General features: G+C 40.0%; 1 protein-coding gene across 2 annotated transcripts in view; it reads left to right on the forward strand.

The window, feature by feature from the left end:
• The window catches only part of MARCHF1 (membrane associated ring-CH-type finger 1), a 332,745-nt gene that overhangs the window by 220,008 nt on the left and 86,246 nt on the right, over positions 1-26,491 (forward strand). The window contains exons 3-4 of one of the 2 annotated variants that reach the window (XM_061191753.1): positions 19,359-19,438; positions 19,744-20,487. In XM_061191753.1, the coding sequence (XP_061047736.1) occupies positions 19,359-19,438; positions 19,744-20,487 (824 nt within the window). The remainder of the gene's footprint in view (positions 1-19,358; positions 19,439-19,743; positions 20,488-26,491) is intronic. The other variant, XM_061191754.1, reaches the window with a different exon arrangement.

Below are 26,491 nucleotides of genomic sequence, written 5' to 3' on the forward strand. Positions count from 1 at the left end.
ATTACCTTAAATTCATTTTTGAGCAAGAGATATATGAAGAGACATAAGGTAGTGTTTTTTAATTATTCACCTCTTTTTTGACACCATTCCTTAAACCCTCTCCAAACTAATTAGCAGACATGCTACATATCTTTTAAAGTCTTGCAGTTGATTTTATGTTATGTATTTGAATCTTCATGCATATCTGTTTATTCTATTTAAGATATGCCTTAAATGCTTCATGTCTCAGAAGATCCAGTTTAGAACAATAACTAAGCAACATAGCTAAGTTAAAAAAAATTGATTTCCTGCAAAACTGTGGAATAAAGGCTAGAGTGAATAAAGTTTTCAAAACTGTAGACAGCCAGACTCCTCTCCACAACATGTAGTATATATAAATATAAATATCTTTTTGTTTTTTCTTTTATCCCTCCTTTTTATTATTTCATTTCAGTTCTATTTTTCCTTTTTCTCTGCTCCTTTTCTGACCTCAGCTTTTTTCTTTCCAATTTCTTTTTCATTCCAACTTTACTCATCTTTCTTATTTTTAACTTTTTCTTCATTTCTCTCTTTTTTCCCTCTTTCTTTTGTCATTTCCTGCTTTTAACTGCATTCCCCTTCTCATATTCTATAGCCTACATTAATAATCTCTTACCTTGAACATAGAAATTATTCTTGCTGCTATGGAATCCAGTCTGTCTTTTCCCACCATAATCCATTTTTCACAATATTGTCTAATTAAACTAAGTTTAGATTGTTCTAACTCAAACAAATAGAACAATAGACTGCATCCCTTTAAATTGTTCAATTCACAGAGTTTTGACCTTAGAACCTGCCAAAATACAGAATATTTCTATCAACCCCCCAAAGAGGCTTTGGACTCCACTGGAGTCCATCCATCCCACCTTCCACCTCTGTCACTAGCAGCCACTAGTCTGCTTATGTCACAAAGATTAGATGACATTTTATAAATGAGACTGTACTGTATATAGTCTTGTAACTGACTTCTTTCACTGAGCATAATTATTTGGAGAATCATCAGTGTTATTGCATATATCAGTAGTTTGTTCCTTTTTATTACTGAGTACTATTCTAAGGCATGAATATACCACATTTTGTTTATCCATTCACCTATTAATGGAGATTTGGATAGTTTACAGTTTGGGCCTGTTGTGAATAAAGCTGCTATAAACATTCATATATAAGTCTTGGTGTGAGTGGACATGTGATTTCATTTCTCTGGGGTAAATACATAGAAGTAGAATGGCTAGGTCATACTTAACTTTTTATGAAACTGCCAAACGATTTTCCTTTTTACATTTCCTCCAGAAATGTACAAAACTTCCTGTTGCTTTGCATCCCTGCCAGTCCTTGATATTGTCAGTATTTTTAATTGTAGCCCTTCTAATGGGTATGTAGTGGTACGTCATTGTGGCTTTAATTTGCATTTCACTGATGAGTAATGATTTAGAAGAATCTTTTCCAATGTTTATTGGAAACGCATATATTCTTTTTTTATAAGTAGCTGCTCAAATCTTTAGCCCATCTTTATTGAGTGTTTGTTTATTTTTGAGCTATAAGAGTCTAAAAATTCTTTCCATATTTTTATCCAATATACACCTTGCATTTTATCTCTCATTATAATGCCTTTCTGAGAACAAAAGTTTTAGTTTATATAAAGTCTGATTTACCAAAAATTTATTTTATGATTTGTTGCTTTTTGTGTCTCATCTAGAAAATCTTTTCCTACTTTTAGGTCACAAAGATTTTCTCACATATTTTCTTCTCAGAGTGGCATAGTATTAGATTTTTTAATATTATCAAATCATTTTAAGTAATTTTCTAACCTGTTGTAAGGACTGAGATTCATTTCTTACATGTGGATGCCTATTTGTTCCAGCACCATTTGTTTGAAAGATGTTCCTTTCTTCATTGAATTGCCTTGGCACCTTTGACGTAAGTCAATTGATCATATTTGTGAGTCTATTTTTGGACTCTCTATTCTGTTCCATTGATGACGTTGTAGGTATTTTATGGTTTTGGTGCTGTTGTAAATAGAATTTTTTTAATTTCAGTTTTCAACAGGCTAATTTTTTAAGAGTTGTCATCATCTTTATCTCCTAATCAGAACCTTCACTGATTATATATCAGATAATGTAGAACACTACTTAACCCGACATTGAAATCCCATCATTGTCTAAAATCTTCCTTCACAAGATGTATCACCAGCATCCTATGTTTCCAATAAAATGAAGTACTCACTGCTCCAAATGTATACTCCAAGGTTACATATAAAACTGCACATGTATACTCTAAACTTGCATAAGAGGACCAAGGATGGTGTGCAAGAATACGGTATATATGAAGATCAGTGAGTAGTAAAGGGCCCTGATATAGAAGAGAGACTCAGAGAGTAAGCAATTTCTACTTGGCTTTGGAGGGTAAAACTAGAATTAGTGCTGGAAACTGCAGAGAAACTGACTTCAGTGTGATACTAGGATGATACAGTCAGACGATATAGTTAGAGAAATGCAAGGCGCTTTCTCAGGAGACAGTAAATTTTGTTACTGGCCAAGCAGGGGCTGAGTGATCAGCTACTGAGAATGTGATGAAGAGAATGAATAGTGTCACGTGGGGATTAAATTGGGTCACCTTTATAAAGTTCCCCCAGTGCTGAGATTGCATGAAAATATTCTCTACATTTATTTATTTATGGTCATTAAATATCATTTCACAACCAAAAGGAGTCTTTCAGTTTGCATCCCTAGAGCCAGTTTAATATTTCCGCTAATTCTTAACTCTTGAACATGCTACTCATGAACTACTACTGAAATTAACAGAGGCTTTTTTAAAAAGCAGCTTCTGCAACAGCACTTCCCGTCGGAAGTTCTAGAATCATCCTTGACAGGGTATTATTAATGTATTACTAAATAAGAGAAGCCATTTGTAAATGGTTATGCATGATCATTCTTTGTCACATCCATAAATTATCTATCGGGCTCTCCTAGCGGAGTGGCTCTAAACGGGTCAGAGCAGGAGGAGGCAACAGCTTTAGCGTCTTTTGAAACAATAATTAATTTTCAAAATGCCAAGGCCAACTGGCAATAGTTAACATTGCCCCTAGAGCACAATCATGGCCTGGATGCCATAGAGACGAGTTGTCTTGTATTGCCTATAAATGGATTCTCAGAAAACCTAATTTGAAATGACTGCCTTTAATTATACTGCTGATATAAATAACTTTGATAAAATTAGTGCAGCTGGCCTCCTGTTTGTTTTTCCCACTTGAATGCACTGTACAGTGTAATCATCTGAAATAAACATCCATTACAACGAATGCTTCATTTCAAAGGACATATTATTTTGTTCATCCAGCCAATTGTTATTTTTCCCTCCCCAAATACATTTCTTTCTTGTACCTATTAAAGGGATGAGCAAATTACCAAGCTCTCATAATGTACCAACTAGCTAATTAAAACAACTTATTGATGCTGAATAGGGCCATGCATTTAAAAGATTTTAATTCAGTTTTATCCTCAATTACCATGTCTTCTTTTTAAACAGACCCTGCCTGCTTAAAAATTGTTGGAAGACACTCTTCTCTACACAGTATAGTTATGTCATTTCCTAACTAGAAATCTCTATCTTTAAAAGAAAACAGAGCATGCATCTTGCATTTGATATGCTTTTTAACCCCAAAGTCCATGGAAGGGATCTCAAGAAATATATAAAACTTAGGGCTCAGTTCATTTACTTTGTTACAGAGCAGAAATGCCCCTTTTACAGAGAGTGGAGCCCTTTCTCCTTGGTTCACTGTAATGCGATTGTCATCTGTCTCTCCATCACAGTCAGAACGGGATTTACCAAGGTCAATTCAACTCCATCCAACTACTCCCAAGCTCAGTTCACCTCAATGCAAATATTACCAAGTTCAGTTCAACCCCACAACTCTTTATTAGATACCTGCTACATAGAGGACACTGTGAAGATCCCCAAAATGAGGAAGATGTGGCCTCTTTTCTCAATCTGGTACAGAAGATTAACCATAGAACATTATGGCAGTTTGGAAATGGTTAGACAGGAACATGGTTGATAAAATAAATGCTAGAGCAAGGTGGATACCGTAAGAGAAGAAGGGCTCCTGGAGTTCAAAGGAAATGGCTGGCAGAGAGCTGGGAAAATTAACTGGGCCTTGAGGAAAATTCCAAGCCTTTGCTTTTGCTCTTTTCTCTATGGAGAAAGGCATAGGAATAAAAGTACAGGACATATTTGATAATAACAAATAAGCTTGGTTTTGCTGGAATCTGGGAATGAAAAGGACTGACTGATGTTAATACCAGGAAAGTAGATGGGATGCAGAACCCAAAGGCCCTAAAATCCCCAAAACTGGTCTCTTTGTATTTAATTTATTAGACAGTCAAGAACCACTGAAGCCTTTTGATAAGACAAAGGAAATGACTGGGGAATCTCCCTTAAGAAGATACATCTCAAAGCTCATGGAATACAGACCAAAATGGAGAAGAACGGGAGGCAGCGAGAACTATGAGAAGAATATTTTTCTTCTCTCTGGACAGTTAACTGCACCAGGGAAAAGGAAGGGCCAGGATCTGGAACTGGATCTTCTTGCAAAGAGACTTAGATTGGGCAGCAGACCTGCAAGTAGAGGGCTTGGGCAGTGGAGAATGCACACAACAGCAGGACTGTGGGAAGTGGTCCAGGCCAGCGGGTGCGAAGGCGACAGCCAAACCATTTACCTGATGTACAGCCCACTCTAGAACTCCAGGGTCTGAGTTGTTCTCGCACAAGCAGGACCCGGGACAAGGACTTGTATGGGTACCCTGTATGGGAAGTGTTCCCTAGGCAGCAGGAGTGAGGGAGAAGGGGAGTGAGACAGAAAAGGGGGAGAAGCCAATAGAAGGGTGTAAAGAGGCCACTGGTAGAGTGATGGGCTTGAATCCCTGGGATCTCCTATGAAACATAAACAATGTCTCCAAATCCTGCAAATTCTTCAGACTTGGTTTTTGCATCTGTTAAATGGGTATAATAATAATAATCCCTAGTTTCCAAGGTTGTAGATGTTGGATATAAATAAGTAAAGTACGTTATAAGGGTTTAGTAAATGATCACCGATATTTACTATTTACTATTTCTGATTATTACTAATGTTGTGATAATTACCATTGTCACTACTACCTATACAAATGCATCTGACAAGTGCTGTGGTTTTTCAAGAGACTGCTATCTGCCTGACTCCTGCCTGATCTTCATTTTTTTATCGAAGTATAGTTGATTTACAATGTTGTGTTAGTTTCAGGTGTACAGCAAAGTGATTTAGATATATATTCATATGTACATATATATATATTCTTTTTTGGATTCTTTTCCCTTATAGGTTATTAAAAAATATTGTGTATAGTTCCTGGTGCTATACAATAGGTCCTTGTTGGTTATTTATTTTATATATAGTAGTGTGTATCTGTTAATCCCAAACTCTTAATTTATCCCTCCCCCCTTTCCCATTTGGTAACCATAAGTTTGTTTTCTATGTCTAGCTTAAATACCTAAAAACAGAAACCTAGGCATTACTTTTAGGCATCCAGAGAATTGTTTGCTTTTAAAATCTCCCAGAACAAAATAAAACTAGTGTACGAGACTTCCAAAAAAAAATAATATTGCCAAGAATTGACCACCTGAATTATTGGGGGCTGGTGCACTTTTCCTCTGGCTTCTGCCCCCTTTGGGTTGAGGGCTGCCTCGGCACCATCTCTACACTTGGGGATATACACAAAGCACCTTGGGGATATACAAAAAGCACCTCTGACCAAGTTGAACTGACCATTCTCTTTCATAGAAGCTGCCAAGGCAGGAAACCGAGCCAGGCAACTACGTGTCCTTAAAATTACCATTGGTGCTTCCTGTACAAATGCTAGAGCTACTGCATGCTTTCCACCACCTGCACCTCGGCCAGCCCAGGAATAGCGATGCTACAGCTCACTAGGCATTATCACCGCCCTACCTGCCACCAGCAAAGGGTTCCCTGTTATGTCTAGCCATGAGTGACCCAGCTCCTAAATTCTATGTGGGTCTGCTTTCCAGCACTATTTCTGATACCAGCTATGTCTCAGTTTGGGCTCCCCTCAAAGCAGTAGTGGCAACAATAGACTTTTGGTGCAGGTGGTATATTTCAGAAGTCATCCCAGAAATCGTAAATGAGGGATTAAGGCACATGAAACAAGGACAGGCAAAAAGTCAAGTTAAGGGTGCATTTTGAAGTCAGTTATGGGGACCTGATTCTAATGGGATTCCTGAGAAATATCCAAAATGTCTCTCAGAATTTTCTACCTGAGGGATAGGAGGGTGGGTCATTTATCCACAAGCTCCTGGCCCCTGTGTCTTTGAAGGCTACCCCTGGACTTAGGAACTCCCTTGCCTTCAGGAATATGTAAGGCCAAGTGGGTTCCCATGGAATTAGGAGTTGGAAGTACAAACAATGTGGCACTCACTTGAGGTGGGTCACTGTCACCATGAGACCAGCTGATTCTCACAAGGAGTGTTCACCGGGGCTGCAGCCATTGGACGTAGACAGAGGGGGTGTGATACAGGGGACCAGAGACACCTGTCTGAGTCTGCTTCTCCATCCACTCACAGAATGCCTGCATCTTACTAGATTGCCTGGGTACCAGGATGGGTCCTCAACTCCTTCACAGTATGGTCCCTATGCATCCCCCAAGAGACCATCCTTGCTCTCAGAATCAGACTTATCATCTCCCGGTCCCTGGTCTTACCGCTGCCGAGGCTTACCTTGGATCTAATCTATATCAGTGGGAGTGGATGGCCTTTGAGAACTGGGAGGTAACACAAGCTGGTACTTTAAACGAGATTCCCGGCCATGGCCTCCCTGCTGACGGTCAGTGCCCCATCTCTGCTTGCAATAGGACATACAGGCTGGCTCAGTTTGGCCTCTGCAGACCCGTGAGGCTCCACTCACTGGCCTTCCAGGGCCTTTCAGGGCAGGCTAGGTTATGCACCATTGGTTGCAGCTTCTCTTTTTCACCTGCAGATCTAGCCCTGCTCTAAGCCTCTTTCCGAATGATATGAATTGCCAAGGGTAGATTGGATTTTCCCCTTTTGAAAAGATGTTCGCTTCCTTCCAAGACCTGGTGTCCCAAAAGGAGCACTGAGACAACCTGCCACCCTGCTCTTTTCTACGCTTCATGTCTGGCCTGCTTCCTCTTTAGGCACCAGCTTTAATTCACAGGATTATAGACTCAGCTTCAAGATTACTTTCTTCTATCAATACATCCAGGTTTTGTAATCAGCCAATGGTGTGGATGTGTGCTACCCAGTTTCTTAGGGATCCCACGTGGCCCTCAGTGTGTACTGTGGTAAATTTTTGCACAAGATAGGGAAAAAAACATGTGACTCTAAAAGTAACCTCACTCCCCGTATCTTCCTCTTAAGCCCTTTTACCTCTGATATGGGAGATGTTGGATTTTTTTCAAAAAAAGACCTCAGTCTCTACCCATTCAGAACTTAATCACATTCAGACTTTTAAACTTTCTCCTCTTTTCGCTTCAGTTTTCAGAATAGACTGGGACAGGGGCTTCTATTTAGACCTTTATCCTACAGGTTTTTACCAGCCCTGTTGCTAAAGCACCAACCCCTGGCTGGTGGACCTGGTGACCAGCTCTGTATTACAGTCGAGCAAGGCTCTGAGCCTCCAGCCAGTCTGGGTTTTCACCACCCTTGCCAGGCCTCTTGCCTGGGTAGTCTTTTCTGTGCCTTCTGGTGTGACGTCACGTTAGCTTTAACTCTGGTGACCCTTGCTTACCCCCGCCAGGCTGGCCATCTCACACACTCGCAGAAGCACAAGGCCTCTGGATGCGTGGCCCACACCAGGCAGAGCTAGGGGAGCTGCTCAGGCCCATCCTCAGTCACTCCACCTCTGGAGCAGGTGCCAGGCTAGGCACCGCCCGTGGCCACCCAGAAGCTGATCTGAAAGACAAGTCTTTCCAGGGAAGGGAAGAGCCGTCACGCTCTAGGTTTTCCCCCAAGCCTATCCTGGCGAGCCTGCCACGTGCCCTGCCTCTCCCCAGATTGTGCTGTTGGGGGATAAATGGGGAGGGAGACACACTGGAATGTCATCCCTGGTCTTCTGTCCCTGCCCTGCCCTTCAGCACAAGTAGTGGTAAGCAGAGCGTGATTCCTATTCCTGCGAACCGTAAATTTCCTTTAAGTCCTTCCCCTTATCTCCCTACACTACAGGTTGTAGTAAAGTTATGACCAAAGTCCAAGATCTCTTCTAGATATATAAAAGTCTGATTTGGGAATTCAGAAAATATTTTCACTCTCTCAAAAAAAAAATCAGGATTTCAAGAATATTACCCCTGGAGTCTCAGGGGAAAAAATCTAATATGAAATTTAAGGTAGAATAGTGTCCCCTTTGACCTAAGCTTTAACTTTGGCTATACATGGAGTCACAGCTTTAAGAAGACTGATGGTCAGGTCCTATGCCCTGATGCCCATTCCTCAGAGACTCTGGAATCAGGCACAGGAAGAGGTATTTTTTCTTAAAACTTCCCTGGTGGTTCTAAATTTTAGCCAGGATTGAGAACCATTGAATTAAGACTGTTACATGTCTTCTTTCTGAAAGAGGGGATATCATTGAGTTATTTGTAGAGAGAAAAAAATTCTAATATTTCAAAATCAGTGTCCTATTACAACTCTTAGACACTCAAAAAGCAGTTGTCTGATCAATGATTTCATGTTCTCTTCCTAACAATCCTTTTATGTAGATGTTGTATTGACTACATTTAATTGAAGGAGCAAAGTGGAGCTCAAAAAGGCTAAACAAGCAATGACTTTATCACTTAAATATTGGAGGAAAACATCCACAAATCTTGATTCTTGATTTTAATAGTTGTGATTTATCACATCATCATTAATATGATTTAAAAGTTCTTTTCACTTTTATTAAAATTAAAGATTTTAAATATTATAGATATATTTAACCTGAAGAATAAAGATTTGTTATAATCCTGCCTTACAAAGATAATCACTGTTGGTGGCTGGATGTGTACTCCTCCGAATGTGTCCTAGTCATATGATAACATACATCATGAAAGTGTTATTTACCCAAATGAGATCACACTATATAAAAATTTGAAACTTAGCTTTTCACTTAAAAATGTATCCTTCAAATGTGTGTGTGTGTGCATCTCATTCTTTTAATGGCTTATGTATTTCATTTTAAATAACAACATTTGTGTTGTTTCCAATTTCTTCTTATAATGAACATATCTTTGGCCAATTGTGCAAGTATTTTAACAAAATTGATTCCTATGAGTAAAATTTCTGACTTGAGTAACGTAGACAATTTCTATTTTAATAGTTTACCAAATTGCCCTCCAAATTAGTCATGCCAATTTATGATTAGTTCAACAATGCATAGCGATGCTTGGTCCCCTCACGTCAGGTACACTGGGTGTTATCAATTTTTTTTGAATGTGCTAATCTTATAAGTGAAAGTAAATACCATTGTTAGCGGAATCAGCATTTCTTTGCTTATTGAGATCGAGCATCTTTTTACACAAGGCTTTTGGAATTTCTTCTGCAAATGTGGAATTCCTTCTCTGTCACCTACCTGTTTTACTCCTTTCCCTCTAAGAACGATCAATTTTATTTTTCTTGATCTGTAAAAGAGCTCTGAATACTAGGAAAATTAGCTATTTGGCTTTCATATATGTTATGAAATGTGGCATTATTTATGGCTTTGACTTTTGTCTGGGGTAGTATTGGTGTGTAGGTATATGTGCTTCCTTTTTATAAATTAGAAGTTTTAATTTTTTAAATTATTATGATTATCTGTCTTTTCCTATATGAATTTTTTGTTCCATATCATCCTAAGAGAGAAATTCCCTTCCACAATATTATATCATATCAGTTATGTTTCCTTCTCATACTTTTATTGTTTATTTTACTACATTTAAGTCTTTCATTCACATAAACTTTAGTGTAAATGGTAAGGAAGGGATCAAGCTTTAAATGACTATAGTCATTTTTGCCCATGCTATTTATTTAATAACCTAGCCTTTTCCCACCGAAAAGTTGAAATGCAACTTTATTATGTACTAAGGTATAGAGAGATAGATATATAGATAAATACATTTCTATTTTAATGATGTATCTTTGCCACCCACATATTCTTATTTCTGAAGCTTCACACTATGTTTGCTATTTGGTAAAAGTACTCTGATTTCACTTAGCTCTTATTAAAGAATTTTCCTGGATGTTTCTCCATGTTACTTTTTTCAGCTGATCTTTCAAATAATTTTTATCATATTTAAAAATAAAACAACCAGTTGGGATGGTATTGCTTAAACTTTTCCTTTCCTCCTTCCCCGCTGTATCCTGGATATAACAAATCCTCATTCTTCTCCCTATTTATAGTCAGTTCTGGACCTTCCAATGCTCAGCTGCCAAAGTGAGCTTTCTAGTGCCCAAATTTAATCATTTCCATTTGCTGCTGATTATCTCGGTGACTTTCCATCTGTTTGAGGATACAACCAACGCATTTCAATGTGGCATATAAAACCTGCATCTACTTCTTTCTCCTGACTTTGTATCACTTCCTATCTCCCTCACCACCTTCCCTCCGGCCATTACCAAACTCTCTGTGGTTCCCATAACAAGCCATGGTCTCCCCACTCTGCTCTGACACACCCTTCTCCCCGTCTGGATGGTCCTCACACCACACTTTTGAGGTGAGGTTTTCTCTTCTCTGGGACACTTCCTTTAAATCTCTGCTCCACCCTCCATTAGGTGCCCTTCCTTCATCAGAACTCCCGCTACTATACTATCAGGATACCCTAGACTGTACTAAAATTGCCTGTTCACTTACACTTCTTCTCCACTAAACAAGAAGCCCGGTCAGGATGCCGCCCACTTCTTTATTCCCAGAACTCAGCATTGTGTTGATTATATGATAGATCTTTATTCATGTTTGCTGAGCAAATGAATCAAAAGTGACACAGCTAAGATTAATTTCATATCAATCAGCTGGTCAAATAGATTCCAGTCAATTTAGATGCTGTCTCTGTCAGGTGCAGGTAGTTTTTCTGGGAAGCACACAAGGCATGAAAAAAGTAAGACAGAGAAAGGGGAAATGCCAATAAAGAGTGTGGTTTTTTTTGTTTGTTTGGTTTTTTTTAACATCTGTATTGGAGTATAATTGCTTTACAATGGTGTGTTAGTTTCTGCTTTATAACAAAGTGAATCAGTTATACATACACATATACCCCCATATCTCCTCCCTCTTGCGTCTCCCTCCCTCCCACCCTCCCTATCCCACCCCTCTAGGTGGTCACAAAGCACCAAGCTGATCTCCCTGTGCTATGCGGCTGCTTCCCACTAGCTATCTATTTTACGTTTGGTAGTGTATATATGTCCATGCCACTCTCTCTCTTTGTCACATCTTACCCTCCCCCTTCCCATATCCTCAAGTCCATTCTCTAGTAGGTCTGTGTCTTTATTCCCGTCTTGCCACTAGGTTCTTCATGATCTTTTTTTTTTTTCCCTTAGATTCCATATATATGTGTTAGCATACTGTATTTGTTTTTCTCTTTCTGACTTAGTTCACTCTGTATGACAGACTCTAACTCCATCCACCTCACTACAAATAACTCCATTTCGTTTCTTTTTATGGCTGAGTAATATTCCATTCTATATATGTGCCACATCTTCTTTATCCATTCATCCGATGATGGACACTTAGGTTGCTTCCATGTCCTGAGCTGTGAACAAATGGGCCTTGATCCAGCTCAGAACCTTTTGGGAAACTCTGGTAGCCACCTCAGAACTGCCCCTGGGGAGATGGAATAAGCCAGGGCATTTATCCACTGACTTCAATCCAAGAGCTGTCCCCAGGGCTTTAACTTATCCCACACTCCCAGGCTGTGCCTGTGTGCAGCCCAGCAAGTGCACGTGGTACCAGGAAAGACCCAGGCAGAGAAATCAAGTGGGGACCAGTCCACAGGCAAGTGAACTCAGGGTAGGGCGAAGGTCCAGGGAGGCACTGACAGCATCTGCTCCAGCAGTAGCCCAACTGCCCGCTCAATACGTATAGACTAATACCGATGTGAGCTGTTTGAAGACTCTTGAGGGGCCGCAAGGAACAGTTTCAGTCCCCTTCAAAATCCTTCAGGGTTATAGATATAAATGTTATTTGATTCAGTGTCATGGTGGACCAAAACTCTCTCCAAAGGAAAGCTGCATGTTTTTTAATGTTCTGTGTTATTATTAATTGATAAATCACCTTCCCATTGCAGAACATGCATTTGCCCAGACCTGTGAGGTTATAAAATTTGTTTTATCATGATGATGTCTATTGCAGCACCTTTGCCTGTGCAATTTCATGGAATTGGTTTTAACGCACCATGAAGTAGCCATGGATACCCATTGTGATGCTCATGATATTGTGGTTCGCGTTCATAGTCACATCATCAGTGACTGAAGGTCATTTTGGGGCTGCATTGCTTTTATTTTTTTAACATCTTTATTGGAGTATAATTGCATTACATTGTTGTGTTAGTTTCTGCTGTATAACAAAGTGAATCAGCTATACGTATACATATATCCCCATATCCCCTCCCTCTTGCATCTCCCTCCCACCCTCCCTATCCCACCCCTCTAGGTGGTCACAGAGCACCGAGCTGATCTCCCTGGGCTATGCGGCTGCTGCCCACTAGCTATCTGTTTTGCATTTGGTGCATTGCTTTTTTGAAAACAGAATGAAGAGCAAACCTCACACATGTGGCCTTTATTCAGTGCCTGCTGTATGCACAGCTTCCTATGAACCTCAGTGGGTGTACGTGGAATAAACAGTACACAATCTGGCAAAACTTACTGCTCACTGCGTCGCATACAGAAATGCTTCTATTTTTACAAAAACTGGCTATGCTTTCGATGGGTAGATATGAAGTTGATCTGAATTAGAAACCTTGAAATAAGTGAGTTTTAATACAAATATTGAAGGAGATAATCGAACACGGACTGGTGTCCAAAGGTGATGTTCAAGACTTTAAAAATACACAGTGTTCATGGGTTGACAGAAAAGACTCAGAAAGTTAAAAGTCAGAAGGGTGCAGATGTTACAAATAACAAATGCTGGAGAGGGTGTGGAGAAAAGGGAACCCTCCCGCGCTGTTGGTAAGAATGTAAATTGGTGCAGCCACTAGGGAGAACAGTATGGAAGTTCCTCAAAATCTAAAAATAGAGTTACTATGTGATCCAGCAATCCCACTCCTGGGCATATATCCAGGCAAAATGCTAATTCAAAAAGATACATGCACCCCTATGTTCATAGTAGCACTATTCACAGTAGCCAAGACATGGAAACAGCCTAAATGTCCATCGACAGATGATTGGATCAAGAAGATGTGGTACATATATACAATGGAATACTGCTCAGCCATAAAAAAGGATGAAATAATGCCATTTGCAGCAACATGGGTGGACCTAGAGATTATCATACTAAGTGAAACCAGAAAGAGAAAGACAAATACCATATAATATCACATATATGTGGAGTCTCAAATATGACACAAATGAACTTATCTATGAAACAGAAACAGACTCAGACATAGAGAACAGACTTGTGGTTGCCAAGGGAGAGGGGGGTGAAGGAGGGAAGGATTCAGAGTTTGGGATTAGCAGATGCAAACTATTATATATAGGATGGATAAACAACAAGGTCCTACCATATAGCACAGGGAACTATATTCCATACCCCGCAATAAATCATACTGGAAAAGAACATACAAAAGAATATATATGTATATCTGAATCACTTTGCTGTACAGCAGAAATTAACACAACATTATAAGTCAGCTATACTTCAGTAAAATGAATTTTTACAAAAGAAGTGCACAGATATAGATCAGTTTGTTAGAACACATTGAGGATGCCGTCCTTCCCTATCAGGACACTGCTTCCCCTGCCTAGAATATTTTTAATCTCTTCGTTAATAACTCCTTCTTTCCTTTTAAGCTTAGCTAAAATGTTACCTCCTATATTAGTTTCCTGTGACCGCTATAACAAATTACCACAAACTTGTCTTAAAACAACACAAACGTATCATAGTTCTAGAGGTCAGAAGTCAAACATGGGTCTCACTGGGCTACAATCCAGATATAGGCAAGACTGCATTTTTTCTGGACCCTCTAGGGAGAGCTCATTTTCTAGCCTTTTCCAGCTTCTAGAGGCTGCCTGCATTCCTTCACTCAGAGCCCCCTCCCTCTATCTTCAAAGGCAGAAGTGTAGCATCTCCCCTCTCTCCAACCTCTGCTCCCATCCTTACTTCTTCTCTTTCTGACCCTAACTCTATTGCCTCTCTCTTAGAAGCATCCTCCTGATTACACCTGGCCCACCTGGATAATGCAGGACCATCTCCCCATCTCAAGGTCTTTAACTTAATCACCTCTGCAAAGTCCCTTTTGTCATGTAAGGATACAGATTCACAAATTCCAGGGATTAAGAAGTTGACATCTTGGCTGGGGTGAAGGGGTGTATTATTCAGCCTTCCACACCTCCTCTTGAAGTTTTCCTAACCTTTTGAGTTAGAATTAGTTTCTTTTCCTCTGGATCCCACAAACATCTGCATTTACCTTTTTCTTTTCTTTTTTTTTTTTTAGCTTTTTGTAAATTGAAGTATATTTGATGTACAATATTATGTAAGTTACAGGTGTACAACATAGTGATTCACAATTTTTAAAAGTTACACTCCATTTATAGTTATTATAAAATATTGGCTGTATTCCCTGCATTGTGGAATATATCCTTGTAGCTTACTTACTTTATACATAGTAGTTTGTACCTATTAATCCCCTGCCCCTATCTTGTCCCTCACCTGTTCCCTCTCCCCACTGGTAACCACTGGTCTGTTTTCTGTATCTGAGTCTGTTTCTTTTTTGTTATATTCACCAGTTTGTTTTATTTTTCAGATTCTACATAGAAGTGATATCATACAGTATTTATCTTTCTCTGTCTGACTTATTTCACTTAGCATAATACCCTCCAAGTCCACCCATGTTTTTGCAAATGGCAAATTTTCTTTTTTTATGACTGAGTAATATTCCATTGAATATTATCTTCTTTATCCATTCATCTGTTGATGGACACTTAGGTTGCTTCCATATCTTGGCAATTGTAAATAATGCTGCTGTGAACACTGGGGTGCATGTATCTTTTCAAATTAGTGTTTTTGTTTTTTTCAGATGTATGCCCAAGAGTGGAATTGCTGGCTCATGTGTGGTAATTCTATTTTTAGTGTTTTGAGAAACCTCCATACAGTTTTCCACAGTGGCTGCAATGTGTAGGAGTGTTCCCTTTTCTCCACATCTTCTCCAAAACTTATCTTTCGTTTTCTTTTTGATGACAGTAATCTTGCTATGTGTGAGGTGATATACCATTGTGGTCTTGATTTGCATTTCCCTGATGATTAGTGATGTTGAGCATCTTTTCATGCGTCTGTTGCCCATCTGAATGTCCTCTTTAGAAAAATGTCTATTCAGGTCATCTGTCCATTTTTATAATCAGGTTGTTTGTTTTTTGATGTTGAGTTGTATGAGCTGTTTATATATGCTTCATATCAACCCCTTATCTGTCATATCATTTGCAAATATTTTCTCCCATTCAGTAGGTTGTCTTTTTGTTTGCTTATGGTTTCCTTTGCTCTGCAAAAGCTTTTAAGTTTAATTAGGTCCCATTTGTTTATTTTTGCTTTTATTTCCTTTGCTTTAGGAGACACATCAAAAAAAAAAATACTGTTACAATTTACGTCAAAGAATGTTCTGTCTATGTTTTCCTCTAGGAGTTTTATGGTTTATGTCTTATGTTTGGGCCTTTAATCCATTTTGAGGGTTTTTTTGGGTTTTTTTAGTTGTTGTTGTTGTTGTTGTTTTGTATATGGTGTGAGGAAATGTTCTAATTTCATTCTTTATATGTAGCTGTCCAGTTTTCCCAGCACCACTTATTGAAGAGACTGTCTTTTCTCCACTGTATATTCTTGACTCTTTTGTCATAGGTTAATTGATCATAAGTGCATGGGTTTATTTCTGGACTCTCTATTCTATTCCATTGATCTATGTTTCTGTTTTTGTACCAGTACCATACTATTTTGATTACTGTAGCTTTGTAGTATAGTGTGAAGTCAGGAAACCTAATTCCTCCAGCTCTGTTCTTGTTTCTGAAGATATTATTGTCTATAGGGGGTCTTTTATGGTTCCACACACATTTTAAAGTTATTTGTTCCTGTTCTGTGAAAAATACCCTTGGTATTTTGATAGGGATTGCACTGAATCTGTAGATTGCCTTGGGTAATATGGTCATCTTAACAATATTAATTCTTCCAGTGCATGAACGTGGTATATCTTTCATCTGTTTGTGTCATCCTAATTTCTTTCATCAGTGTCTTATAGTTTTCCAAGTACAGGTCTTTTACATCCTTAGGTAGCTTTATTCCTAGGTAGTTTTATTCCAGTTTTCATTCTTTTCAAGGTGATGGTAAATGGGATTGTTTCCTTAATTTCTCCTTCTGATAGTTCGTTATTAATATAGAAATGCAACTGATTACTGTATATTAATTTTGTATCCTGAAACTGTACTGAATTCATTGATTAGCTCTATTAGTTTTCTAGTGTTGTCTTTAGGATTTTCTATGTATGGTATCATGTCATCTGCAAACAGTGACAGTATTACTTCTTTCTTTTCAATTTGGATTCCTTTTATTATTTTTTTCTCTGATTGCAGAAGCTAGGCCTTCCAAAACTATGTTAAATAAACATAACAAGAGTGGACATCCTTGTCTCGTTCCTGATCTTAGAGGAAATGCTTTCAGCTTTTCACCATTGAGTGTGATGTTAGCTATGGGTTTGTCATATATGGCCTTCATTATGTCTAGGTATATTCCCTTTTATGCCCATTTTCTGGAGAGTTTTTGTCATAAATGGATGTTGAATTTTGTCGAAAGCTTTTCTGCATCTATTGATATAATCATATGGTTTTTATTCTTCAATTTGTTAATGTGGTGTATTACATTGATTGATTTGCAGATATTGAAAAATCCTTGCATCCGTGGGACAAATCCCACTTGATCGTGGTGTATGGTTCTTTTAATGTACTGTTGGATTCAGTTTGCTAGTATTGTTGCTGAGGATTTTTGCATCTATGCTCATCAGTGATATTGGCCTGAATTTTCTTTTTTGTGTAATATCTTTGTCTGGTTTAGGTATCGGGGTGAGGCTGACCTCATGGAATGAGTTTGGAAGTGTTCCCTCCCCTGCAATTTCTTTGGAATAGTTTGAGAAGGATAGGTATTAACTCTTCTCTAAATGTTTGGTAGAATTCACCTGTAAAGCCATCTGGTCCTCGACTTTTGTTTGTTGGGCGTTTTTAAACTACGGATTCAATTTCATTACTGGTAATCAGTCTGTTCATATTTTCTATTTCTTCCTGGTTCAGTCTTGGGAGATTGTACATTTCTAAGAATTTGCCCATTTCTTCTAGGTTGTCCATTTTAATGGCATATAGTTGTTCATAGTAGTCTCTTATGATCTTCTGTATTTTTGTAGGCTTGGTTATAATTTACCTTTTCCATTTCTGATTTTATTGATTTGGGCCCTCTCTCTTTTTTTCTTGATGAGTCTGGCTAAAGGTTTATCAATTATGCTTATCTTTCCAAAGAACCAGCTGTTAGTTTCATTGATCTTTTCTATTTTTTTTTTCTTTTTAGTCTCTAGTTCGTTTATTTCTGCTCTGATCTTTATTATATCTTTCCTTCTACTAACTTTGGGTTTTGTTTGTTCTTCTTTATCTAGTTCCTTTAGGTGTAAGGATAAGTTGTTTACTTGAGATTTTTCTTGTTTCCCGAGGTAGGCTTGCATTGCTATAAACTTTCCTCTTAGAACTGTTTTTGCTGAGTCCCAGAGATTTTGGATGATCGTGTTTCCATATTCATTGGTCTCCAGGTATTTTTTATTTCCTCTTTGATTTCTTCAGTGACACCTTGGTTGTTTAGTAGCATATTGTGTAGCCTCCACATGTTTAGGTGTTTTTTAAAATTTTTTTGCAGTTTTTTCTTGTAGTTGATTTCTATGTATATGACTTTAATATGGAGATTTTTAGAACTACTTTGAAATTTGGGGTTAATCTTTCTACCTTTACTATTATTTTCTTGGTGGCAATTTCATCTGTGCAGTCAGAATGGCCTAAATCTGGACCTGGGACTCCCTCAGTTACCTCTGTGTGAAGGAGAGGGGTGCCTTTCTAGGTGGGAATGAGAACAGATGGAGGGGCAGGATTTCTAACCCGAAGCCCTGCTCTACCACCTACTAGCGAGGAGCAGCACCGATTTCTCAGTTTCCTCATCTGTAACATGGAAGTAATTCTAGTATGTGCCACATGTGTTTCTTGTGAGTATTAATGAATGAACATATGAAAATTACTTAGAACAGTGCTTGGCACATAATATTCCCTCAAAACTGTTAGTTATTACTATCTCTCTTCTGTGAGATTATTGTAAGGATTAAAGGGACAGTAGATAAACCACAGCACCGTGCCTTACGCACAGTAAATTCTCAATACAGTCTAGCTTTTGATTTGTCATTATTGTCTGTACTAAATACAACAGTTAAATAAGTCAAAATAGTGAAGAAAATGTTGTGTTTCAAAGGTAGGAGTTTCATGAAATGGACTCAAATTTGTGCCAACAATCTGCATAATTTCAGGCTCTCTTAGGTTAAAAGATATGAAGGTTCAATAATGTTGCAATGGATAGATTTTATTAGTGTCAGTGATGAAATAATAATAATCACTGCAGGCTTTTAAATATTATGAAGTGTTTTTAAATATATCATCTCATGGGGCCTTAAAGTGACAATGTTAACCCCAGGCAGTATCTAGCAATCTAAGGGCTATTTGATTATTTAAGGTTCCCGGATTATTATCATCCTTGTCACATAATAGACATTGTGTCCTTTCTATCATAGGCTATTCAAGGGTTGCCCATTTGTTCCCAAGGCAAATTGAGCCATTCCCCTCAAAAATTTACAGTAAATAGAATAGAAACTTCTGGAATCATCTTCCTCTCTCACAAATGAAGAAACAGCAAAGTGGTACAGCATCTCAGCTGTTCCAAGTTCCTCAAATCAGTTTTACTTTTGCAAAACCGGCCCTCCGACTTCCTATATCCTGTGAGCTGCCTTACGAGCAACATGACCGGCAGCCACATTTGTTGTAATTTTTTAAATATGTGGAAAAAAAGCAAGATATCGACCATGTATTACCTTAACCAAGATGCCAAATTATCTAACTTGTTTCTCCAGGCGAGCAGCCCGACCACAGGGACAGCTCCCAGGAGCCAGTCAAGGTTGTCTGTCTGTCCATCCACTCAGGACATCTGCAGGTAAGTGCCTAGCAAATGATCCCGTTTGGTGTTTTTTTAGACCAGTGCTTTGTACTCTTGCTGTGTTTGCTGAGACTGTGTGACTCTTGCCTCTGCCTTACATTGTCTGTGGATAATTTAGACCAGCCTAATTTTTCTCCCTTAGTGCATTTCCCTCATTTGATCTTTATTTACCAACTTTGGGTCCGTGCTATCATTTTCATCGCTCTCTCTCTCTGTTTTCCCATGGCTTTCCTCTCCATTCCCATTTCCGTGGCTTTCCTCCCCATCCCCATTCTCCATCCTTCATCTGCTGGTTTGTCTAGATCTGCCATCTTACATGACATGTCAGAAGCCTCACTTGAGCAAAGCGCCCCTGTCGTGGTGCTGAGCCCTGCTAGGAAGGAGTCTGGTAAGAAATCAGTAAAACAGAGGCCTAGGAGGAGGAGGAGGGCTGCTCTGAGGTACGAGCACACAGAAGAACAAGTGAAAGGGAGAAGAAAGGATTTTCACCTCCAAATCCCCAGCCACCGATGGAGTGAGACTGACACAGATTCTTCAGATTCATCTTCCACCGATGAGAGTCACTGGATTCAGGCAAAAAGAAGAGCCCAAGTGAAGTTCCGCCTGTCTCGGAGAAGGAGAAATAAGAAACCAAGTGGAAACTTGGATGAGTCTTCCGCTCCTAATGAAATCCATCCAGTACATTTGGGATCCAAAGGTAAAAACCGCCCGGAGCTGACCGAGTGCGAGAGCTACTCTTTAAATCTCCACAGAGGAAAAGGCACAACATACCAAGGATGCAGTGTTTCCCTGCCAAGACAGTCCTCTGACATTAAGAGACCCTCGAGGAAGCATGAGGAAAGCAGAGGCAGGTACCACCGCAGGGATCCTCAGCTCTCGCACAGCCTGGGGCAAAATGAAACAATCAAGAGACTGTTTTCAGAGACAGATTCCAGCACTGAAATGCTGGCAGTCAAAGAAGGTGGCAAGCCTGTGGAGGATGCAGCATTCCTTCAGAAGCCTCCTGCCACCTACCATGATGGGTCTGATCATTTAAAAGCATGCAGGTCAGTCACTCCAGAGAAAGACTTGATTACATCCAAATATATCTCCTCCTGCTGTGAGTTACCTGTGTGTGTGTGTCACCTACCCTCAAAACATAACCTTTATCCATACTGTTATTTGTCCAATTGGATATAGGGTGATAAAACGAGCAAAGCAATGGGAAGAACAATGCACAAGTATCCGTGGGTTTGAAAGCTGTTCCAGAGTACAGTTAGATTTTCCCCTCCCCCTTCTTTTAACTGAATAATGACTTGTCCTGGTCAAAAGACTGACAAACCAATTGCGTCCGGTCCCTACTCTCGGTAAGACAAGAATTGTGGAGGAAACATGAGTGAGAGCGTGAAACTTCAGACTCTTCATTGCAAATCTGGTGAACTGTTAGCGCTCTGACAGAGGATATTCAGGGCTTGGGGGGTTTAAGGTCAGATTTTTGTATCAGAAAAATTTCCTCTGCAGTTGGTTCTAATTTGTTCTCCAGTTATCTGACTCAGCAGGGTAATTCGAGACTGAAAGGGCACAGAAACAAGTCAGGGACATATCTGCGGGGTTGCTGGGGCCTTCGGGGAAGGAGACCACGTTAACTTTGATGATAATTGTGTACTACAAGGTTTCAATGTGTAGACAATTCATAGCTCTGAGACTGCTTGTTTGCACTTTTTACCCGACTGGATACAATTTTCAAAATAACCTAAAATTTAAAAGAATAATGTGACTATCCAGGCTAGTATGCACAAATAAGACAATGTTAAAAACAAAACAAATATTTTGGATTTACCTATTATACCCAATCATTTAAGTTGCTTGGATTCTGTTTGGGAGCAAGTGATGTTTTCGTTGCATAATGCTTGGTTTTGGGGGCTTAGTTTTATGAAAGTTGAAGTTATTTTATAAAACATGTATGTGTGTTTCGTGCGAATCACGTGACCCAGAGAACACTTCCTATGTTCATTCAGGGCAGGACGAGAAGGAGAATTAAGCTCTGGATGTAAATATTATTATAATGGTTTGTTTCTCTGAAAGTTTTATGAAATAGTCATTCATAAAATGTTCGTTCATTTATTCACTCAGGCATTTATAATGCATCAGGCACTGAAAATATTACAGTGCCTAAGATTTGTAGGGTCTCTGACATCTAGAGCTTACAATCGGATGGGAATAACAGACACGAAACCTATTTCACAGTTAGTTACAATTGTGATAAGGAATGTAGGAGCGTATAATGAGGAAGGTTTACCTATGCTGGGAGATCAGAGGACTCTCTTGAGGAAGTGACAAGCTGACTGAGGCTGAAGCATGACAGGAATTGATCAAGGAAAGAGCAGGGAAGGCCGTCCAGGCAGCGTGCCAGTAGGGTTCCAGGGAACTGAGAGCCGGATGCTGCTGCCGGGGGGAGGGGGGGCGGCGGAGGGGAGGGGCGGCAGGTGGTGGAGCTGAGGCTAGAGAGGTGGAGAGGGCCCTGTAAAACATGCTAAGTGGTTTAAAACAGAAGTGACACCATTTGACTTAGATACTAATACGAGTAAGTTTCTTGTAATCTTTTGACTATGATTTAAGTGTGACTTTGCTAAAATGTCTGGGGATGTACTAAAACACTATTTCTAGTCTAGATGAAGAACTCCCCAATCACAAACATCTGTGGTCATTCCCCAAATCTACTTCCAACGTAATTTAATGAAAGAGAGTCAGAGAAGCTAGTTGTAGGCTTAATGGTAATTGGAGAAAAAAGTAATGCTTGTAATTAAAGTCATAGTGGCTGGCTCTCTGAAGTTAAAAGCACTGCTCTGGAGGAACATTTTCAAAGACAGAATATTTAACATGGACTTCTATTAATGAAAGTGAGATCGATGGACCTATAGTTATCATTTCTTACTGTGGGTTATCGTCAAAATACACCCACTAAGCAAATCCTATGAGCCGTATATTATACTGGGAGCTGAGGATAAAGTGACAGAAAGACTTGATTCTTCCCTTAAGTGGCCTATTTTCTAGTGGAAGAAATCAAATGTATACTCGAAATGATGAATGTTCAAGATGGCACAGGGTAAGTTTAAGAAGAGGAATACTACAGGAATTTGAAGAAAGAAAAATTGCTGACAGCTGACATAATCCAGGAACCCCTTGAGAGGTGGGATTGGGACTGAGAAAAGGAGAAGTTAGCCTGGCAGAGATGCACGGCCTGCATCCAGGCCCTCAAGGCAGGGCCCAGGCAGGGACTAGGGAATGCCACTGTGCACCCGGGAACCCTTTGTGAACTGTGTGACTAGGTTAGAAGGTTTGCATAGATGGATAACTAGAATATTTTTTAAAAAGACATTGTGAAGAAAACATGCATATCCTTCCAAGGAGCTTAACTCTGTTCCGTGCATCCCTGTTTTCAAACTGCCTTGCTGAGCCTCTGGATGCCAAAGAGGCTGCTGAGGACAGATCAAGGCAATTGTGCTCCCGTTAGCCCATCTTTAACCAGAGGGTTGGGGTTCTACATAACATTCCTTTAAGGAAAAAAAAAGAAGATTCCACTGTAAAAAATAACGTAGAACAGCCTTTGCTAAATCAAATAGGCTTGATGAAGAACAACACGTAAGAGTAGTCACAGTGACGCCAATGATGTACTGGAAAGGGACCTAGATTGAGGAGAAGGAGTGGTGATGTGGTGGAAGCAGCCTACTTCGGGGTGAGTAGGGTGAGGATGGTAAAGGGGAATGAAAAGGAGGAACAAATGGCATGCAGGCATTTGCATCCCCCCAGGTGAGCAGGATCCCCCAGGTGGGCAGGATCCCCCAGGTGAGCAGGATTCCCGCCCCCCACCCCCTGCCAGGTCATCAGGAACAATCTTCGTGCTTGCCATCAGTGAGGGCAGAAGACAAAGAAGTCAAGAAAGACTCCAGACCTTGGAAGTTGGGAGGTAGTAAAAGCCGATGTTACTGACAGAGGCAGAAGAGGTCAGAGGCCAGTTGGTTTGGGAAAGACATGATGAGTTTAATTGCAGGCAGGCTATTTGTGGTGACGGTGACGTCCCAGGGTCGGCTGTTGAGCAGATAACGTGAGTCACGTCACCGAAATGCAGGAGGGCGCAGTCAAGGCTGGGGCTGTGTGATTTTTCAAGCGGTAGTGAACTATACACAGACCAACGCTAAACAGCTGCATGTTTGCAATGGTCATTAACGTGGTGTATGAGCACAGGGCAATCGCATCAAGATATTAAAAATGAAAATCTCAAGGTCACGGAGGACATATAGATTTGGGTATCATTCTCAGGGAGGTGACTGAGATGCCTGGAAAGTGAATGAAGTCTCTATATGAGATCATATGTAGGAAAAAAGCCCCTATGTGGACCCAGCCCGAGCACCAGGGTCCCCTGCGTACGGGAGGAAGATGAACTCGCCCTCCTGCCACTTGACACGGACGGGCAGGAAGAGTCTCAGCTACAACCACAAAGCAGAAGAAGCTCCCGAGCCCTTCTTCCTTTTTCCTTCCTGGCATTTAGTCCCACAGGGACACGCTACCCACTCTTGACCCCCATCAAAGCCTCGCGCAGAGAAAGTTTCCCTATTACCTTCCTATAACTTAGAGGGAATTTAAATCATCTTGCTATCACACCCACACTTGTGGAGTAGGAAAGGCTTTGCCTTTTTTTGTAGAAAATTTACATTTAAAAAAAATCATGTTAGCTCATGCGTGAAACTTGTCAGTAGCCTCTTAGTTGCCGTCAGTGGCAAGTTCAAAATCTTCAATAGGATTTACAAGGCCCTGCATGATCTATCTGACCTGCCTGCCCAGCTTCAACAGCATCATTAACAATGACCTACTCATGCCGGTCTGTCTTCAGGTCTCTGAAAGAGCCAGGCCTGTCCCTTTCAGGACCTGGGATGCCTTCACATTACCTGCTCTGCCCTTCACCAGGCTAACTCCTGGTCATTCTTTCTTGATTTAAATGTCATTTCTTTAGGGAAACTTTTGTGATTCCCTAACTGACACTCAGGTCCCCTTCACTTCCAGAGCATCATTTTTTTTTTTTAATTTTATTGGAATATAGTTGATTTACAATGTTGTGTTAGTTTCGGGTGTACAGCATTGTGATTCAGTTACCATAGCATAATTTTTAATTGCCAGCATCTATGTATTTTTGTGATTAATGGTATCAGATTTGCTCCCTGCTGTGTCCAAAGTGCCTGGAACAGTGCCTGGTAGATAGCAGATACTCAACATGCAGTTTTTGATTGAATAGATTTAGGGAAAATAAATTTTTTGAAGGGAGTCATTTTTCCTGTGTGAAATCATAGCAGTAAGTGGTGGATTACCTCTCCTGCAGTGAAGTACCATGTAAAGAATATTCTTCACAAGCAGCTAGTGGATATCAGTATCAGCTATGGGGCCTGTAAGAGGCAGACACTGTCCCCACCCCCAGAGATTCTGATGCCCTTCCTCTGGGGTTGGGCCCATGACTTTGCGTTTCTAAAACATTCCCAAGTGATACAGATGGGGCTGATCCAGGGACCACGTTTTGAGAACCACTGTTCGATGCTACAAATTCTCCCTGGGCTTTCTGTGGGAAAGGCTGAGTTTGGGAAGCATAATTAGAGTTTTCTGTCATCCTCTGCCAGGTGCTGACACAAAAAGCACCAAATCAGATCACTTTCCTGTATTTCATGCTGTCATACCAGCGTGGGACAGGTCATCAAGCTAAAACCGTAGGCTGACAAAGTCCCAACTTTACCAGGAACTCAGCTGTCATGGTTTGACTATTGTTTCCCTTCAAACACACTTCCTCATCCCATCTATCCCCACTTCTGTCAGTGAGTTCAAAGATCCCCTGAATTTCCAGTTTTGACAATGTTTTCTTCTTGTTGGGTATATCCGGTCCCAACCAAGTTCTGTCACTTCCTCCAGATACTGCTTTGATCTGGGTCTTCTTTCCCGTTACCACCATCCCCTTGTGACTCTACTCTACACGTCTGTTCTCTCTCCACATCCACCGTTTACCCCCTGTTTTGGTCAGGACTCGTCTCCCAGGTTAAGATTGGCTGAAACCAGTTCAAATGAGCTTGATGTCTTAGCCACAGAAATAGAAAATCTGGGTACACAGATGCCCTCGAGGCCTCCAGAGAGTCAAGCAATGTGGTTTCCTCACTCTCCCTCCTTCTCTATGTGGTTCTTATTTTCTCTGACTGCAGACAAGCTTCCTCTGTACAGCAGAGGGGAAGAAACATTGTGGACAGAGACAGCGGCAGGCTTACATTGTACCAGCAGTGGCTTAACAGAAAAGGGAAATATTCTCTTCAAGCAGTTACATGAAATCCCAGAGAAGGAATAGAATTCGCCTGCCTTAGGTCACATCCATGGGCTAATCACTGTCACCAGGGCATGGGTCATTATGCTTGGACCCAGTCCTTGGGTGGGAAGGTTGGATTTAAAATGTGGCTACGGGCAACCCCTTCAGAACCTTACGAATTGGGGAAAGAACACGTCAACACCAAAAAGAACAGCACTAGTACCAGAAGAAGTGGGAAAAGAATTATGAGCAGGAAAAAACAAAAAAAAATACAGTACAAGGTCCTACTGTACAGCACAGTGAACTATATTCAATGCTCTGGGATAAACCATAATGGAAAAGAATATAAAAAAGAATATATATATATATATATATATATATATATATATATATATATATATATGTATAACTGAATTACTTTGCTGTACAGCAGAAATTAACAACATTGTAAATCAACTATACTTCAATTAAAAAAAAAAAAAACAGTAGTGTTCAACCACCATCAAATGCAGTTCTTTCCTTCCTAAATGTCTTTCTCTTCCTCTCCAAATGCCCATATTTAGATATGCTTTCTCATTTTTATCCTCTTCCATGAAGCTTTTCCAAAGTATTCTGGTCCATGGTGACATTTTCCTTCTTACAATTCCCATAACCTTTATTCTCAATATCACGTGTTTGGTATTCAGTCATTTTTTTAGTGGTTTCAAGTGTGTTGGTTCCCTTTTCTCTACACAACA

This window comes from Eubalaena glacialis, chromosome 5, assembly GCF_028564815.1.
Source record: "Eubalaena glacialis isolate mEubGla1 chromosome 5, mEubGla1.1.hap2.+ XY, whole genome shotgun sequence".
Lineage (NCBI taxonomy): Eukaryota > Metazoa > Chordata > Mammalia > Artiodactyla > Balaenidae > Eubalaena > Eubalaena glacialis.